The 20319-nt window shown below is 39.6% G+C and overlaps 1 protein-coding gene across 1 annotated transcript in view; it reads right to left on the reverse strand.

Moving 5' to 3' along the window:
• LOC113885039 (A disintegrin and metallopeptidase domain 3-like) overlaps nt 1-20056 on the reverse strand; it is a 113615-nt gene extending 93559 nt beyond the window's left edge. The window contains exons 1-4 of the mRNA XM_027530153.1: nt 19969-20056; nt 19415-19497; nt 12420-12475; nt 183-261 (exon numbers count right to left, since the gene is read on the reverse strand). Of these exons, the coding sequence (XP_027385954.1) occupies nt 183-261; nt 12420-12475; nt 19415-19497; nt 19969-20026 (276 nt within the window). The 5' untranslated portion in view covers nt 20027-20056. The remainder of the gene's footprint in view (nt 1-182; nt 262-12419; nt 12476-19414; nt 19498-19968) is intronic.
• Nucleotides 20057-20319: the final 263 nt, after the last annotated feature.

Consider the following 20319-nt stretch of genomic DNA (forward strand, 5'->3'; position numbering starts at 1 on the left):
CACATTCTGAAATGCTCATTCTATTCAACATGTTTTCATAGCAACAGCCACATTATGTTTGGGTTTGTGATCAATCTGCTTGCCCAACAATCTGGCTGAGCATAAGGGAGGCTCATTCTTCCCACCAATGATGTCTTTACCACAAAAGGATAAAAATCTACAAAACATAAAGTAAAACTTACCTTTATAAATGAAGAATCTGGATATAACACCCTCGATTTGTTGTATGAATACACCAGGAGGTTAGAGTCTAAAAATGACCTAATTCAACCAAAACAATAAACTTTGTCTTAATAACAGCATTAATAAAAGTAATTTCCAGAGTTATGACATTTTAAAAAAAATATTACTTTCCAATTTATGAGCTTAAATATGCAAAAATTAAATGGCTTCCTTGGACTGCAAGAAGATCAAACCAGCCAATCCTAAAGGAAATCAGTCCTAAATATTGACTGGAAGGACTGATGCTGAAGCTGAAGCTCCAATACTTTGGCCACCTGATGCAAAGAATGGATTCACTGGAGAAGACCCTAATGCTGGGAAAGATCGAAGGCAGAGGAGAAGGGGGTGACAGACAATAAGACAGTTGGATGGCCTGAGTTTGAGTAAGTTCTGGGAGTTGATGATGGACAGGGAGGCCTGGCGTTCTGAAGTCCATGGGGTCGCAAAGAGTCAGGCAAGACTGAAGGACTGAACTGAACTGAAGTGGGTTCATCTCTCCATTGTCTACCTTTCTTTCTGATAGCATATTATGTATATAAGAAAAAACAAGAACCAGAATGACCAGATACAAGTGTGGGCACTGTAATGACACAGATTGATGTCTAATAAAATCCAGGACTTCCAATACCCAAAGCAAAGTTTTTATAGATTCAACCATCTATACATCTCATGGCATAAATGCTTTTGTTATAATTTGCTAATAAGCAGCCATGGGTTGATAAATAACAAAAAATTTACGCTTATTTCATTAATTTTTTTTTCATAACTTATCCTAGGCTAAAAAACAACCTCCAAATTCCCAGTGCTTTAAAATTAAAACAAATGTTGTTTACAAGGTTACTGCAGATTCAACTCCACAATGCCTTCCTTCTGGAACCTAGGAAAAGACATGGTCCCTCTATGGAAACTGCTTCTCTTGAAGCAGTAGGAGAAAAATTGTAGAACCACACACTACGTCTCAAAGTCTTTGTTTGGAAGAAGGATTCTAGTCTTTGGCTCAAATATCATATGTTATTTTTACATAAATGTGATATAAATGGAGTTTGGAGCTATAAGCTTCTTACTAGGTGGATGTTGATTACCTTGGAACAATCTAACATGTTTATGGTAGGAATGAGATAGGGTGGGACCTGAACTCTTTACTGGAGTACTTGACCTGGGCAAATGTCTCCATGAGTAACAAATGATAAAGGAACTATAAGGGACTAAAAATAACTGCCTGCATGAGCAGTCTGGGTAAGTATGATCAAATTAGACACAAAAAGGCCACAAAGTGACCACCACTTCTGAGGTGCCAGGAGAAAAAGCAAGGCATAGCCTTAGAAAGCATCACTACAAACAAAGCTAGTGGATGTGATAGAATGCCAGTTGAGCTATTCCAAATCCTGAAAGATGATGCTGTGAAAGTGCTTCACTCAATATGCCAGCAAATTTGGAAAACTCAGCAGTGGCCACAGGACTGGAAAAGGTCAGTTTTCATTCCAATCCCAAAGAAGGGCAATGCCAAGAATGTTCAAACTACCACACAATTGCACTCATCTCACACGCTAGTAAAGTAATGCTCAAAATTCTCCAAGCCAGGCTTCAGCAATATGTGAAGTGTGAACTTCCTGATGTTCAAGCTGGTTTTAGAAAAGGAAGAGGAAGCAGAGATCAAATTGCCAGCATCTGCTGGATCATGGAAAAAGCAAGAGAGTTCCAGAAAAACATCTATTTCTTTTTTTTTTTAACTTTACAATATTGTATTAGTTTTGCCAAATATCGAAATGGATCCGCCACAGGTATACATGTGTTCCCCATCCTGAGCCCTCCTCCCTCCTCCCTCCCCATACCATCCCTCTGGGTCGTCCCAGTGCACCAGCCCCAAGCATCCAGTATCGTGCATCGAACCTGGACTGGCAACTCATTTCATACATGATATTATACATGTTTCAATGCCATTCTCCCAAATCTTCCCACCCTCTCCCTCTCCAACAGAGTCCATAAGACTGTTCTATACATCAGTGTCTCTTTTGCTGTCTCGTACACAGGGTTATTGTTACCATCTTTCTAAACTCCGTATATATGCGTTAGTACACTGTATTGGTGTTTTTCTTTCTGGCTTACTTCACTCTGTATAATAGGCTCCAGTTTCATCCACCTCATTAGAACTGATTCAAATGTATTCTTTTTAATGGCTGAGTAATATTCCATTGTGTATATGTACCATAGCTTTCTTATCCATTCATCTGCTGATGGACAGCTAGGTTGCTTCCATGTCCTGGCTATTATAAACAGTGCTGCGATGAACAACATCTATTTCTGCTTTATTGACTATGCCAAAGCCTTTGACTGTGTGGATCACAATAAACTGTGGAAAATTCTGAAAGAGATGGGAATACCAGACCACCTGATCTGCCTCTTGAGAAACTTGTATGCAGGTCAGGAAGCAACAGTTAGAACTGGACATGGGACAACAGACTGGTTCCAAATAGGAAAAGGAGTATGTCAAGGCTATATATTGTCACCCTGTTTATTTAAATTATATGCAGAGTACATCATGAGAAACGCTGGACTGGAAGAAACACAAGCTGGAATCAAGATTGCCGGGAGAAATATCAATCACCTTAGATATGCAGATGACACCACCCTTATGGCAGAAAGTGAAGAGGAACTCAAAAGCCTCTTGATGAAAGTGAAAGTGGAGAGTGAAAAAGTTGGCTTAAAGCTCAACATTCAGAAAACGAAGATCATGGCATCCGGTCCCATCACTTCATGGGAAATAGATGGGGAAACATTGGAAACAGTGTCAGATTTTATTTTGGGGGGGCTCCAAAATCACTGCAGATGGTGACTGCAGCCATGAAGTTAAAAGATGCTTACTCCTTGAAAGGAAAGTTATGACCAACCTAGATAGCATATTCAAAAGCAGAGACATTACTTTGCCAACAAAGGTCCGTCTAGTTAAGGCTATGGTTTTTCCTGTGGTCATGTATGGATGTGAGAGTTGGACTGTGAAGAAGGTTGAGCGCCAAAGAATTGATGCTTTTGAACTGTGGCATTGGAGAAGGCTCTTGAGAGGCCCTTGGACTGCAAGGAGATCCAACCAGTCCATTCTGAAGGAGATCAGCCCTGGGATTTCTTTGGAAGGAATGATGCTAAAGCTGAAACTCCAGTACTTTAGCCACCTCATGTGAAGAGTTGACTCATTGGAAAAGACTCTGATGCTGGGAGGGATTGGGGGCAAGAGGAGAAGGGGATGACAGAGGATGAGATGGCTGGATGGCATCACTGACTCGATGGACGTGAGTCTGAGTGAACTCCGGGAGTTGGTGATGGACAGGGAGGCCTGGCGTGCTGCGATTCATGGGGTCACAAAGAGTCAGACACGACTGAGCGACTGATCTGATCTGATCTGTGCATGATGCTTGTATACAGCACCACCAAGGGAATCTGCAAACTGTTGCAGAGAAGCCAATTCTGACTCCATGTTGGAACTGTTTCTGTGACTTGCTTTTCATTGCTTTTGTTACTATATTTGAATGGCCTGCCTCAGAGAATCCTGCCCCTCTGACTGACTGTAAACTGGAGTGCCTTTGTTCAGAACCACGTGCTGTAGATGGCAGGAAGGAAGAAATTAACACATCCTCTGCCTGAGACTTGGCATTCTAGGAGGTGTTTCTAAGATTCAAGGTCTTTTTACTTTGCTACCTCACCTCCCCCCATCTCTGATCTATAAAAGAATCTGGCATCCAGACCCCAATAACACGGTTATTTTGAAGTGCTAGCCTGCCATCTTCTCGGTCAGCTGGCTCCCCAAATAAAGTCTCTTCCTTGCCTCAGTCCCTCATCTCGTGGATTCATTGGCCTCTCCTGTGGTGAGCAGAGTGGCCTTGGACCACCAGTCCCCCCTGACTTTCACCTCACATGAGGAACCAGCTTGCCCTCCTCAGAGAGTGAGCAAGGGAACCTGTTGCTTGTTTTCACTCCCTCCTGCTGCAGCGCCAGTCTCAACAAAGCCTTGCCTGAATTCCTTGTCTGGCCACTTAACAATTTCTACTGACTAAAGAGTCCAAGGACCCTAGATTTCTCAAGGATTCCAAACATCAGGAAGCCTCTGAACACCAGGATAGAGAGAAACTAAAGCATTAACAGAGTGCTTTCTTCATCACTTCTTTTTTTGTTGTTTTTATTTATTTAAAATATTAATTTATTTATTTTAATTGGAGGTTAATTACTTTACAATCACTACTTTTCAATTCATATCTACTTTATTTGCTCTCATTCTTTTTTTAAAAAAGATTGTTAGTGAAGTATAGTTAATTTGTAATGATGTATAAGACAAAAAGATTCAAATATATTATATATATACACATATATACATATATATATACTGAAATGATATACTATGTATATCTTTATATATCAGTGTATATAATGATTAAAGAATCTGAATGGCCCATATGGGTTTAGGTGAAAGCATCTAGAACATGAATTCTGGAACAAGGGCAGAGCTACATTTTATAACTGTAAGCATTTAAATGGAGGTGGCAGAGTGGGAATCCAACAGTAATTCCTGGAAAAAAAGAAATCAGAAGTAAAAACCTTCACAGATATTTGACAAGAATTATTAAAATGAGAAAAAATTAGTTTGTAAGTTTATTCATCCTAGGCTCTTTACCAAAACCACACCTTTTGCTTTTTTATATGAAACAACACACCAATCTGCCTTCATCAGTGATATAAGGAAAATCAAGCTTCCTTGGTAACTCAGATGGTAAAGAATCTACCTGCAATGCAGGAGGCTTGGGTTCGATCCTTGGGTTGGAAAGCCTCCCTGGAGGAGGGAATGGCAACACACTCCAGTGTTCTTGCCTGGAGAATCCCATGGACAGAGGAGCTTGCTGGGTTATAGCCTATGGGGTTGCAAAGAGTCAGACATGACTGAGCAACTAAGCACATAAGGGAAATACAAGTGAGCACTGAAAGAAAAACAACGTCCAACAAAAGGAAATTGAAAAACAAATCAAAGGCAAAATTTAAAAGCTAGCTTCTAATGAACTAGCATTGATGGACAAGAACAGTCTTAAATTCAAGAAAAATTAATAAGCTTTCCAAGCAGACCATTTGGAGAAGGAAAAAAAAAGATAATATGAAACTAAAATACACGACGTGTGAATGCTATGTCCCTTCAGCTGTGTTCAGCTCTTTGACTCTACAGACTATAGTCCACTGGTCTCCTTTTTCCATGAGATTTTGAAATTTTGAAAGCAACGTTACTTGAGTGGGCTGCCATGCCTTCCTCCAGGGGACAGTCCCAACTCAGGAATCAAATCCACATCTCTTCTGTCTCCTGCATTGGCAGACAGTTAATATTAAGGAATCGAATAAATGTATCCAAGAAAATTTGCTTACTGTAAACATAATTAAAGGTTTAGCCAATAAAGAAAGATGCTGGCAGAATGCACGTCAAAAATAAAGATTTGATCATAGTTATAGAATATGATATACAGCACAGAGAAATAAGATGCAGGATGAAAGCATAAATCCCCCATGGAAGAAAATAAGGTATATGGGCTGAAAATTAAAAAGAAAACATTAAGGGACTTTGGATATTTCAGGGAGTATTAATGTAATATACATACATATACACAGAAACTCACACCCACCTATACAAAGAAAACATACTGGAAAACTTAAAATAGACTGTATCAAATTACAAAAATTTATAGAAAAGAAATATGACTCACAAATTCAACACATTGCCAAAATGTTATTCAATTATGAGAACAAAAAGACATCCACAGATCTGTATTAGGGACGCATGCTATTTGCATATTCCTTCTGAAGAAAATAATCTAACTAGAAAATATTCTAACTAAATAATACCTGAGTCAGCAGAAAACTGCAATTAAAAAATGTTTCAAAAAAGAAGGAAAATGCAAATAGAGCTGATAAAGAAACTGAAAGTAGTGGATTTACATTTCGAATGGAAAGACAATTTTAAAAATTATAGGATGTTTTGGTATCACTTTAGGATCTGAGAGACACAAGAGAAGAACATGAGAACCTATAAGAAAAAATATGAATATGAGGATTATTTGAAAATTCTTTTTTATAGCAATAAATCCCCAAAACATAGGAGGAAACATCAGTATTCAACATGCTATTTTCACAACTATAGAAAAGATTAAGTGGTAATAGCCAGAGAAAACAAAACTTCTCACAAGTTGATGACGGAGCAAAAAGTAGAAAAACAGAAAGATAAAGCCATACATAGAATATAAATAACTCAAAACTAATGAATAAAAGACAATACTTTGGCCACCTGATGCGAAGAGCTGACTCTGAAAAGACCAGAGTTTGGTTATATGCATTTGGTTGAATATATGCATTTGGTTGAAAAGACCCTGATGCTGGGAAAGACTGAAGGTGGAAGAAGAAGATGACAGAAGATGAGATGGTTGGATGGCATCACCGACTCAATGGACATGAGTTTAGAGAAACTCCGGGAGTTGGTGATGGACAGGGAGGCCTGGCGTGCTGCGGTCTATGGGATCGCAAAGAGTCGGACACGACTGAGCGACTGACCTGAATTGGACTGACTGAATGAATAGAAACTAATTACCTTAAAATCTTACGGGAAGCAAGTCAATGAGAACTGTACATTTTGACTGGGAAAGACACTACATGTTATTAACAACCAGGGAATGGCATATTAAAGCAACAATAAAATAGTATTTGTTATCCACTAATTAACAAAAATGAGTGAATATATGCATTTGGTTGAGAATGTAGAAAACAAATATCCTTTAATTTATTGTCATAAAAATTAGTTATAAAGGTTTTGAAGAAAAAAAAAAACTGGCAGTATATAACACTTAAAAATTTTCTTATTTATAATGCAATAGCTACACTGAGGCCTGGGAAGTCATGTCCAGGGATGTCAACTAGAAAGCTTTCTTGTTGTAAATAAGGGAGGATAAATAATTTATGAGATATATTAATTTGATGGCAACATATGCATTAAAACCCACTTTGCACACATCATTATGAATGAATCTCAACAAATGATATTATGCATAATGTTCCATTATGAACAACCACAACCACATACGGTAAAACAAAATGTACCTACTGCTCACACTTTTGGGTCATGTGCCAGTAGCCATGACAACTCTGCTAACTGGCCAGGCTTGCTCAGTGGTACAGGATTCAGCTGAATATTGGCTGATGTAGGGAATGGCAACCCACAGTACTCTTGCCTGGAAAATCCCATGGATGGAGGAGCCTGGTAGGCTGCAGTCCATGGAGTCGCTAAGAGTTGGACACAACTGAGTGACTTCACTTTCACTTTTCACTTTCATGCATTGGAGAAGGAAATGGCAACCCACTCCAGTGTTCTTGCCTGGAGATCCCAGGGACAGGGGAGCCTGGTGGGCTGCCGTCTATGGGGTCGTGCAGAGTTGGACACGGCTGAAGTGACTTAACAGCAGCAGGCATAAATAGAACACTTTGGCTATGATCCGCATGTCTTTAATCTTTCAGCAAGCTTAGCCAAAACATATTCTCATGGGGATGACAGATAAAGATGGAGAGCAGAAAACCATGAGAACCTTTTTAAGCCTCTGTTGAAATCAATTCATCCAACATGACTTTGGCAAAAGTAAGTGTGCAGTAGTGCTCAGTCACTCACTTATGTCTGACACTGAAACCCCATGAACTGTAACCCACCAGGCTCCTCTGTCCATGCTATTTTCCAGGCAAGAATACTGGAGTGGGTTGCCATTGCTTCCTCCAGGGTATCTTCCCCACTCAGGAACTGAACGTGAGTCTCTTGCATTTCCTGCTTTGGCAGGAGGATTCTTTACCACTGAGCCACCTGGGAAGGCCCCATCAAAATAAGTGACATAGTCTCAAACTGGGCTGGTAATTTGCCAGACCCCCAAGGTAAAATCCCCTTCATGGATTATAGCCTTGCTTTGGCAGAGATGGCTTGTGTCACTACATGAAGCTATAAGCCATGCATCCGAGATGGATGGGTCACAGTGAAGAGTTCTGGCAAAATGTAGTACACTGGAGAAGGAAACGGCAATCTACTCCAGTATTCTTACCTGGAAAACCCCACAGACCGTATGAAAAAAGCAAAAAGATATGACACTGGAAGATGAGCCCCTCAGGTTGAAGGTATACAATATGCTACTCAGGAAGAGTGAAGGGCAATTAATAATGTGGCTCAGACGTTAAAGCATCTGCCTGAAATGCGGGAGACTCAAGTTCAATCCCTGGGTTGGGAAGATCCCCTGGAGAAGGAAATGGCAACCCGCTCCAGTACTCTTGCCTGGAAAATCCCATGGACGGAGGAGGCTGGTAGGCTACAGTCATTGGGGTTGCAAAGAGTCGGTCACAACTGAGCGACTGCACTTTTGCACAGTAAGAAAGAAGCAGTTTGGCCAAAGCAGGAATAAAGCTAATCTGTGGATGTGTCTGGTGATGAAAGTCCAATACTGTAAAGAACAATATTGGATAGGAACCTGGGATGTTAGGTCCATGAATCAAGGTAAACTGGAAATGGTCAAGCAAGAGATGGTAAGATTGAACATCAACATCTTAGGAATCAGTGAACTAAAATGGATGGGAAAGGGTGTATTTAACTCAGATGAGAATTATATCCACTCTTTTGGGCAAGAATCCCTTAGAAGAAACGGAGTAGCCCTCATAGTCAACAAAGGAGTTCAAAATGCAGTAATTGGGTCAATCTCAAAAATGACAGAATGATCTCAGTTCGTTTCTAAGGCAAACCATTCAACATCACAGTAACCCAAGTCTATGCCCCAATGGCTGATGTTAAAGACAGTGAAGTTGACTAGTTCTATGAAGACCTAGGATACCTTCTAGAACTAAGATCAAAAAAAGATGCCCTTTTCATCATAGGGGATTAGAAGGCAAAAGAAGGAAGTCAAGAGAAACCTGGAATAAGAGACAAGTTTGGCTTCGAAGTACAAAATGAAAGCAGGCAAAGGCTAACAGAGTCTTGTCAAGAGAAGACACTGGTCATAGCAAACACTCTTTCCAAACAATCCAGTGGACCAGTCTACACATGGTCATCAACAGATGGTCAATACTGAAATCAGATTGATTATGTTCTTTGTTGCCAAAGATGGAGAAGCTGTATACAATCAGTAAAAACAAAGCCTGGAGATGACTGTGGCTCCTTATTGCAAAATTCAGGCTAAAGTTGAAGACAGCAAGGAAAGCCACTAGGCCATTCAGGTAAGATCTAAATCAAATCCCTTATGATTATACAGTAGAGGTGACAAATAATTCAAGGGATTAGACCTGGTGGAAGAATGCCTGAAGAACTATGGACGGAAGTTTGTAACACTGTACAGGAGGCAATGCCAAAACCATCCCAAAGAAGAAGAAATGCAAGAAGGCAAAGTGGTTGTCTGAGGATGTGCTAAAAATAGCTGGGGAAAGAAGAGAAGTGAAAGGCTAGGGAGAAAGGGAAAGAAATACTCAACTGAATGCAGAGTTCCAGAGAATAGCAAAGAGAGATGAGAAAGACTTCTTGAGCAATGAACAAAACAAAACAAAACAAACAAACAAACAAACAAAAAAAAAAAAACAGAGAAAAATAATAGAAAGGGAAAGACTAAAGATCTCTTCAAGAAAACTGGAGATAAGGGAATATTTCAAGTAAAGATGGGCCTGATAAAGGACGGAAACACTGAAGATCTAACTGAAGCAAAAAATATTAAGAAGAGATGGCAAGAGTATGCAAAGGAACTATACCAGAAAGGTTTTAATGACCTAAAAAACCACCATGGTGTGGTCACTCACCTAGGGCCAGACATGCTGGAATGTGAAATCAAGTAGGCCTTAGGAAGCACTGTTATGAACAAAGTTAATGGAGGTAAAAGAATTCCAGCTGAATTATTCAAAATTCTAAAAGATGATGCTGTTAGAGTGCTGCACTCAGTAAATCAGCAAATTTGGAAAACCCAGCAGTGGCCACAGGAGTGGAAAATGTCAGTTTTTATTCCAACCTCAAAAAAGGGCAGTGCCAAAGAATGCTCAAACGACCTTACTATTGTGCTAATTTTACATGCCAGCAAGGTTATGCTCAAAATCCTTCAAGTTAGACTTCAGAAGTACATGAACCATGTAATTCCAGATGTACAAGCTGGGTTTAAAAGAAGTAGAGAAGACAGATCAAATTTCCAACATTCGTTGGATCATGAAGAAAGCAAGGGAGAAACAGAAAAACATCGACTTCTCCTTCATTGACTATGCTAGAGCCTTTGACTATGGATCACAATAAATTGTGGAAAATTCTCAAAGAAATGCTTGTACTAGAACACCTTACCTCTCTTCTGGGAAACATATATGTGGGTCAAGAAGCAACAGTAGGAATCAGACATGGAACAACTGCCTGGTGCAAATAGGGAAAGGAGTAAGAGACTGTATATTGTCACCCTGCATATTAAACTTACAAGCAGAGTACATCATGTGGAATGATGGGCTGGATGAAGCCCAAGCTGGAATGAAGACTGCTGGAGAAATATCCACAACCTGAGATGTGCAGATGATGCCATTGTAATGGCAGAAAGTGAAGAGGAACTAAAGAACCTCCTGATGAGGGTGAAAGAGGAGAGTGAAAAAGCTGGCTTAAAATTCAACAGTCAAAAAACTAAGATCATAGCTTCTGGTCCCCTCACTTCATAGCAAATAGATGTGGAAAAAGCAAAAGCAGTGACAGATTTTATTTTCTTGGTCTCCATAATCACTGAAGACAGTGACTGCAGACGTGACATTAAAAGACACTTGCTTCTTCAAAGTAAAGCTACAACAAACATAGACAGTGTACTAGAAAGCAGAGATACCATTTCACCAACAAAGGTCCGTATAGTCAAAGTCATGGTTTTTCCAGTAGTCACGTACAGATTTGAAAATAGGCCCATAAGAAGGCTGAGGAACTGATGCCTTTGAATTGTGGTTCTGGAGAAGACACTTGAGAGTCCTGTGGCCTGCAAAGAGATCAAGCCAGTTTATCCTAAAGGCAATCAAACATGAATAGTCAGTGGAAGGACTGATGCTGAAGCTGAAGCTCCAATACTTTGGCCAGCTGATGTGAAGAATCTGCTCATTGGAAAGACACTGATGCAGGGAAAGATTGAAGGCAAAAGGAGATGAGCGTGATGGAATATGAGATGGTTAGATAAATGGAGGACAGGAGAGCCTGGCATGCTGCAGTCCACGAGGTACCAAAGAGTCAAACATGACTCAGCAACATGAAAATTGCTAGAAATGCACTTGGAAAATGGTACTTGCTCAGTAAATGTCAGTTACTGTTGTTCTTGTCATTATTATTATTATTATTATGACTATTTTTAGCATTCATCCTTCTTGATCCAGAAGTCCATTAATTTATATCAAGTCTGTTATGTAACAAAATCTGTATGATATAAAAATACATGGATGAGGATGCTTCTTGTCAGAGTCTATAGTGACAATCCCTGGAAATAACCTCATTACCCATCAATACTATATGCCATGCATTCTCACTACTAAAAATGAGAGAAAACATACATACAGAGAAAGAAAATATATGCTGTTATTGAATAAGACACTTGCAGAAGACAATTTGCATTTGAGCAAAGAAATCCTTTTTCGGGTAGGTTTCTGTATGTTTTATTTCAGATAAAGATGAAATTTAGATTAGAAAATCATGGAGTGATACACATAGGTAATTGATGTTGGCTTCCTCACAGAATGAAAGCAGAAATCTGAAGACATTAAAAGTATACAGTATAGCAAAATGAGACAAACTGAGAGTGTAACATCAAACAAAATGCATAAAGTCACATAATTATGTTAAATGACATGAAACAAAGAAACTGAATTATGGGCAGATAACATTAGTTCATTTACAATTGTAATGTAATTAAATGTAAGGAGTTACATAAAATGATGTTCATGTATTTCATATGCTCTAATATTTATATCATTATAGTTGAATCTGAATATTAGACTTAAGATCTAATGATAATGACTCAAAAGTCTAATCTGACATGAATTAACAAGAAGACTTAACATGTTAAATAAAATACTCATGCCTTTGAATGTTTAGGCTTTAATGTAGACTCAGTTACAGGAAGCCATTCCAAACTTAAGAAACTAAAAACAACTCTATGAAAGAAAGAATGTCCACTTACTGTTTTTCAAGTGGGAGAGTATATGTTTTCTTGTCAATTTGGATGGAATAGGCGACCTATAGCAAAGGATTCAGAGAAAAAGTAATTATTAGATATTTCAAATCTCTGAAAGTCAAAAGTCCTAATTTTAAAAAATATGTACTCTTTAATATAAACAGGGATGATATTATGTATCAAAATTATATATACTGGAGAAGGAAATGACAACCAACTCCAGTATTCTTGTCTGTGAAATCACATGGACAGAGGAACCTGGCAGGCTACAGTCCATGGAGTCTCAAAACAGTCAGAAATGTCTAAGAGACTAAAAACAACAAAAACAAACTATATATCTTCACTTCTACAGAGATATACCATGACAGTTTTCTTCAATCTTGGAACATATGACAGAATTAATCATAATCCAAGTTACATAAAATCTAGGATTATAAATCTACTGCAAAAGTAAGAGCATTAAAGTCTCAAACAAATTTTTACTTAAAATGGTTGCATTTAGAAATGTTGAGTAAAATTTGAAGAAATTTGAGTTTTCTGATCTTTCCTTACTTTGCAGTTTCCAGAGAAAATAAAAGGAAAATTAAAGAATACAAAGCAAGTTCTTTTCTAAGATAAAATAAAATTCAACTAAAATCTGATGTTCACCTAAAGGCACCATTCAGAAAGCTAAAAGGCAGTTCTTCTACTAAAGGATGATATCTGGAATTCATATTCTATTGGCCAGTTCATATTTGTGTGAGTCTCACTTCTAACAGTGCATCTCTTCCTTCTCATTTTCCTTAGTCTATCTCACCAAATGTTCTGTTTTACCTTATCAGAAATCAACTTTTGACATTGGGAATCTGAGCTACTTCAGTTTATGTATTTTTTTCATTAATTCTACCTCTTTATTTAAGGAGAAAGTTTTAAGAATTTTAAGGTTATAGTTATTTTTCTATTTTTAAATTTCCAACCATTTATTGTCACCTATTTATTTGTGGATAGGAGTATATATTATGGTATTATATGAACTTCAGAGCATGACTTAAGTTTTTCTTTGCAATTTTTCATTCTCATTCATTGTTTATTATTTAATATTGATTACAGTTTATGATCTCTCCATCAACCCATGAACCATGTACAAATATATTTTTAAATTTTCAAATACACTTCTGAGTTTTTTTGTTAAGTTTTAACCTAACTGTACTGTTCCCAGATAATGAGTGCTGTACTATCCCTATAGGTTTTTCATTTATTTATGTATTTTCCTTGCTGTGATATTTCATTAAATGACATCATATATTCTTGAAAAGTATAAGTATTGTTCTTCAGAACCATTATTTACAATGGAGACAGAGCATACATGCAGCTTGGTTAGAAAAGTTCTTGGGGAGAGAGGTGGGGGTGTGCTCAGGATGGGGAACACGTGTACACCCGTGGCAGATTCATGTTGATGTATGGCAAAACTGACACAATATTGTAAAGAGATTAGCCTCCAATTAAAATAAATAAACATATTAAAAAAATTTTTTTAAGTTCTGTTTCTGGAAATAGTGACAAATTTGGATGTTTCTGACTCTTGGCTAAAACAAGGGCATTGAGACTTAAAATTGCTGCAGTTTATAGTACAACCCCCCCCCCCCCCCCCCCGCCCCCCGGCCAAGGTTAGCTTCTGTTGTGTTTCCCTAACTAGTTCAAAAAGGCTGGCTTGGTTACTTAAGAGGTCACTGAAAGCTTTGTAAGGAGTTCTCCCAAAGCCAAGATTCCTCCCATAAATCTTGTGATTTTTAAAGCCAGAGTCTCAACGTATTCCCAGAGCACAGGCTGACATGGAGCTAGCTCACTGGGGAAGCTTCCTGGATTCCTGATACATACTGAATTCTCTTTTTCTTGCTGCAACATAGCTTTTATCTTTATATAAAACCCTCATATGTGATATCCATAGAGTCCAGTGTGTCTAAACAAAGAGCAGAAAGGGGAAAACTTCATTGGGGTCACTTTATTCTTCAATAAAATGCTTATTTTTTCTTGTTCAAATGTTCCTTCCCCACATGAAGAATTTTAACACTGGCCAATCAACATGTGAGAAAAAATTTAAAGATCTGTCTATGGAAATGCATTTGAAAATTTCTCTCTGCTGTGCCATCAGTTTTCATGTTATATATGCTGATGACATTGTATTAAATTCATAGAAATTTAGAAGCATTATATGTTCCTTGAGAAATGAATATTTTAAAGCAAGGGATGCTTATCTCATAATATTGGGTGTGTATATGTGTGTGTGTTTGCATGTGTGTGTGTACCAAATGCTCTTTTTTTCCTGCTATTATCATGGAACCTTGGACTGCAAAGAGATTCAACCAGTCCATTCTAAAGGAGATCAGCCCTGGGATTTCTTTGGAAGAAATGATGCTAAAGCTGAAACTCCAGTACTTTGGCCACCTCATGCAAAGAGTTGACTCATTGGAAAAGACTCTGATGCTGGGAGGGATTGGGGGCAAGAGGAGAAGGGGACGACAGAGGATGAGATGGCTGGATGGCATCACTGACTCGATGGACATGAGTCTGAGTGAACTCCGGGAGTTGGTGATGGACAGGGAGGCCTGGCATGCTGTGATTCATGGGGTCGCAAAGAGTCGGACACGACTGAGTGACTGATCTGATCTGATCATGGAACCTCATGCTTTCTTTTGGAAGCATTTTCCCAGTGTACATTATACTCTCCTGAACATTTCAGTGTCTCCCGATGATCATTTTGGGGGATGTTATAGCTTTTATAAATATATAATCTCTGGTGTTTCTTGATGCCACAAAGTGAGCCAGTCAGAAGTAAACCACTCCGTCGATAAAACCTACTCCAATGTCTAACACAGTTTTTCATTTAACAAAAATTTGAGTACATTCTTCTCAGATCTTGCTACTGGGGTTGTAATTGGATTCCTACCCCATTCTTATGTTTTTACATCAACACTTTTGCCTTCTGGAAAACAAAGTGTCCTATCCAAAGCTGTTAGTTCTTATTAAAAGAGAAGTCAAAACCAGAAACAGACTGACAACTAATCAAAATGATTCAAACAGTTGATATACAGATGCGCAATCTCTTGTTAAGGCTTAGATGAAAAACACCCGTTAGACGTGAAGCATTCATTGAGGGTGTTCACTAGAGCAAAGATAAGAAGATTGAAGAGGAGACCTGGAGAGGCCTCAGGTCAATAGGCATCACTATTTTTGTGAAAAAGAGTAAAACATAATGCAACTATTCTGGTAGACATTTTGCATTATTTATCAACAACTTTTTACAGTGGTTTGACCCTTGATTCTATTGAGATGACTATTCAGGAAGGTTTATGAAACTATTCATAAACCTTCAAATAAACCTTCAGTCACTCAGCTGTGTCCGACTCTTTGAGACCCCATGAACAGCACACCAGGCCTCCCTGTCCATCACCAACTCCTGGAGTTCACTGAAACCCATCCATTGAGTCGGTGAGGCCATCCAACCATCTCAACCTCTGTCGTTGCCATCTCCTCCTGCCCTCATCTTCCCCAGCATCAGGGTCTTTTCAAATGAGTCAGCTCTTCGCATTAGGTGGCCAAAGTACTGGAGTTTCAGCTTCACATTAGTCCTTCCAATGAACAGCCAGGACTGCTGTCCTTTAGGATGGACTGGTTGGATCTCTTTGCAGTCCAAGGGACTCTCAAGAGTCTTTTCCAACACCACAGTTCAAAAGCATTAATTCTTCAGCATTCAGCTTTCTTCTCAGTCCAACTCTCACATCCATACATGACCACAGGAAAAACCATAGCCTTGACTAGATGGACCTTTATTGACAAAGTAATGTCTCTGCTTTTTAATATGCTGTCTATGTTGGTCATAACTTTCCTTCCAAGGAGTGTCTTTTAATTTCATGGCTGCAATAACCATCTGCAGTGATTTTGGAGCCCTAAAAAACAAAGCCAGCCACTGTTTCCACTGTTTCCCCATTTCCCATGAAGTGATGGGACCAGATGCCATGGTCTTAGTTTTCTGAATGTTGAGCTTTAAGCCAACTTTTTCACTAGAAGTCACTGTCATCAAGAGGCTTTTTAGTTCTTCTTCACTTTCTGCCATAAAGGTGGTGTCATCTGCGTATCTGAGGTGATTGATATTTCTCCTGGCAATCTTGATTCCAGCTTGTGCTTCATCCAGTGCAGTGTTTCTCATGATGTACTCTGCATGTAAGTTAAATAAGCAGGGTGACAATATACAGCCTTAACGTACTCCTTTTCCTATTTGGAACCAGTGCATTGTTACATGTCCAGTTCTAACTGTTGCTTCTTGATCTGCATACAGGTTTCTCAAGAGGCAGGTCAGGTGGTCTGGTATTCCCATCTCTTTCAGAATTTTCCAGTTTATTGTGATCCACATAGTCAAAGGCTTTGGCATAGTCAATAAAGCAGAAATAGATGTTTTTCTTGAATGCTCTTCCTTTTTTGATGATCCAATGGATGTTGGCAATTTGATCTTTGGTTCCTCTGCCTTTTCTAAAACCGGCTTAAAAATCTGGAAGTTCACGGTTCATGTATTGCTGAAGCCTGGCTTGGAGAATTTTGAGCATTAATCTACTAGCATGTGAGATGAGTGCAATTGTGAGGTAGTTTGAGCATTCTTTGACATTGCCTTTCTTTGGGATTGGAATGAAAACTGACCTTTTCCAGTGCTGTGGCCATTGCCGAGTTTTCCAAGTTTGCTAGCATATTGAGTTCAGCACTTTGACAGCATCATCTTTCAAGATTTGAAATAGCTCAACTGGAATTCCATCACCTCCACTAGCTTTGATCATAGTGATGCCTCCTAAGGCCCACTTGACTTCACATTCCAGGATGTCTGGTTCTAGGTGAGTGATCACACCATCGTGATTATCTGGGTCGTGAAGATCTTTTTTGCATAGTTCTGTCTATTCTTGCCAGCTCTTAATATCTTCTACTTCTGCTAGGTCCATACTATTTCTGTCCTCTATTGAGCCCATCTTTGCCTGAAATGTTCCCTTGGTATCTCTAATTTTCTTGAAGAGATCTCTAGTCTTACCCATTCTGTTCTTTTCCTCTATTTCTTTGCATTGATCACTGAGGATGACTTTCTTATCCCTCCTTGCTATTCTTTGGAACTCTGTATTAAGGTGCTTATATCTTTCCTTTTCTCCTCCGCTTTTCACTTTTCTTCTTTCACAGCTATTTGTAAGGCCTCCTCAGACAACCATTTTGCCCTTCTGCATTTCTTTTTCAGAAAGAATGAAGTGATGGAGCCATACCAAAAACAACACTCAGTTGTGGATGTGACTGGTGATGGAAGGAAGGTCCGATGCTGTAAAGAGCAACATTGCATTAGAACCTGGAATGTTAGGTCCATGAATCAAGGCAAATTGGAAGTGGTCAAACAGGAGATCCAAGAGTGAATGTTGAAATTCTAGGAATCAGCAAACTAAAATGGACTGGAATGGGTGTATTTAACTCAGAAGACCATTATATCTACTAATGTGGGCAGGAATCCCTTAGAAGAAATGGAGGAGCCATCATAGTCAACAAAAGAGTCTGAAATGCAGTACTTGCATACACTCTCAAAAACGACACAATGATCTCTGTTCGTTTCCATGACAAACAATATCAGCAAAATCTAAGTCTATGCCCCGACCAGTAACTCTGAAGAAGCTGAAGTTGAATGGTTCTATGAAGACATACAAGACCTTTTAAAACTAACACCCCAAAAAGATGTCCTTTTCATTATAGGGGACTGGAATGCAAAAGTAGGAAGTCAAGAAACACCTGGAGTAACAGGCAAATTTGGCCTTGGAGTAGAGTATGAAGCAGGGCAAAGGCTAATAGAGTTTTGCCAAGGGAACACACTGGTCATAGCAAACACCCTCTTCCAACAACACGAGAAGACTTTACACATGGACATCACCAGATGGCCAACACCGACATCAGACTGATTATATTCTTTGCAGTCAAAGATGCAGAAGCTCTATACAGTCAGCAAAAACAAGACCGTGAGCTGACTATGGCTCAGATCATGAACTCCTTATTTACATATTCAGACCTAAATTGAAGAAAGTGGGGGAAACCACTAGACCATTCAGGTATGACCTAAATCAAATGCCTTATGATTACACAGTGGAAGTGAAAAATAGATTTAAGGGACTAGGTTTGATAGACAGAGTGCCTAATGAACTATGGACAGAGGTTTGTGACATTGTACAGGAGACAGGGATCAAGACCATCCCCATGGGAAAAAAAGAAATGAAACTATTTAGCCATCTATAATTTGAAACATTTTATGATGTTACATATAAGATACCCTACAGTTAAGAAAAATAATAACTGGGCTGTTACTAATAATCATAAAATTAACTCCTAAGTCTACCCATAAAAGAAAAATCCAACTACAACTCTCATACACGCTCATTAAAAATTTATGTGAGCGTGTGTATGCATGTCTCTAAAACTTCCTTCAAATTTACTGCCTTTAGAAAGTGAGATAGCCATTCCCTTTCTTAACAAGTCTCTGCACTGCCTAGATTTCATTTTACAACGTACATAAGGGACACACTTTACCATGTTAGTCAGACCAAAAATAACATTCATTTTTGCAAACATATCCATATGCACATATATGTTAAATACAGGCATGAAGATATTATGTATATACTGTTATCTTAAAATCATGCTACAAGTTAAATATTTGTATGGCTTCATTTACATACAAGATATATTTAAAAAGAAAATTTAGTAGACCATAGACTCCTTTTTGTGTGATACGAATTCAAGGCATCTCTTTTCTTTGTATCTGTATTTTAAAATTGTTTCATAAGGTTTATATTTACTTGAGAAATGAAAAGAAAGCACTTGTTCTCCTCAGACAAAAGGTCTCTTGAACACAATCTTGGTAGAACACAAAATGTCATGAAGGCATGCATCGACTGGGGTCTTGCATTCCAGTAAAAATAAAACACTCTTTTATTTTAAAGTGATTTGTTAATTACATGCGTTTCTGAAATACTGCCATCTTTGGTGTTTGTCTCAATCTTCCGTGGCACTGTAATTTGTAGACGTGCTGTTTCAGAGTCTGCAGTAAGGAAAACAAGAGTGAGCATTCCCCAGGGCATGACCGCATCCTTTCTTACTTGTCCTCTCCTATCACATCACTTGTGGATCTTCCAAGCCCCAGTGCGCACGCACCCAAGCACGCACACACACACACACACACACACCCCCCAAAATATCATGCTGTGTAGGGTTTTAAGGAGGGGTCCCCTGGACCCCATCCAGGATCCTCTCCCTACCTCCACCCCTACCCCGTCTACCTAGAAGACCTGTATCCCCGTCTGGGCGTGAGAGACAACTATCCCATTCCTGCTCTGAGTCCTCCGACCAGCGGGCCTGGCAGAACCCTGAAAATGGGCAGGATTCCAATCAAACCCGGGCTCCCCCAGCCTGACCTGGGCTTCTGCGGCCAGGAGGGCAACGGCCTCCACCCCTGCGCCAAGGGACACTGTGATTATGGGGCCCCCTCCTATCCGGTAGGGTCCTCACTTACGATGGCCCGCGGAGGCCAGCTGGCCCAGCCCTGTGAGGAGTAGCAGGAGAGATAACATTGCGTGGCCGGCCTGCCTCAGGGAAGGCGGTTGACTGGACCTGGCTCGCGAGGTTCGCCAAGCGTGGAGGGGATTGGGCACTGGGGTCTCGGAGGGGCGGGGCTGGGCTGGGGCTGAGGGGCGTGACTGGGGCTGAGGGGAGAAGCTAGAGGGCAGAGAGAAGGGGCGGGGCTGGAGGGTGGGGTTGGAGAAGGGCAGGGCTGGAGGGTAGAGAGGAGAAGCGGGGCTAGAGCTGCGAGGGGAGGTTTGGGGCGGGGGGCGGGGTGGGGGGAATGGAACAGGTTTTGGCCGGT

This window comes from Bos indicus x Bos taurus, chromosome 27, assembly GCF_003369695.1.
Source record: "Bos indicus x Bos taurus breed Angus x Brahman F1 hybrid chromosome 27, Bos_hybrid_MaternalHap_v2.0, whole genome shotgun sequence".
In the NCBI taxonomy this organism is placed as follows: Eukaryota; Metazoa; Chordata; class Mammalia; order Artiodactyla; family Bovidae; genus Bos; species Bos indicus x Bos taurus.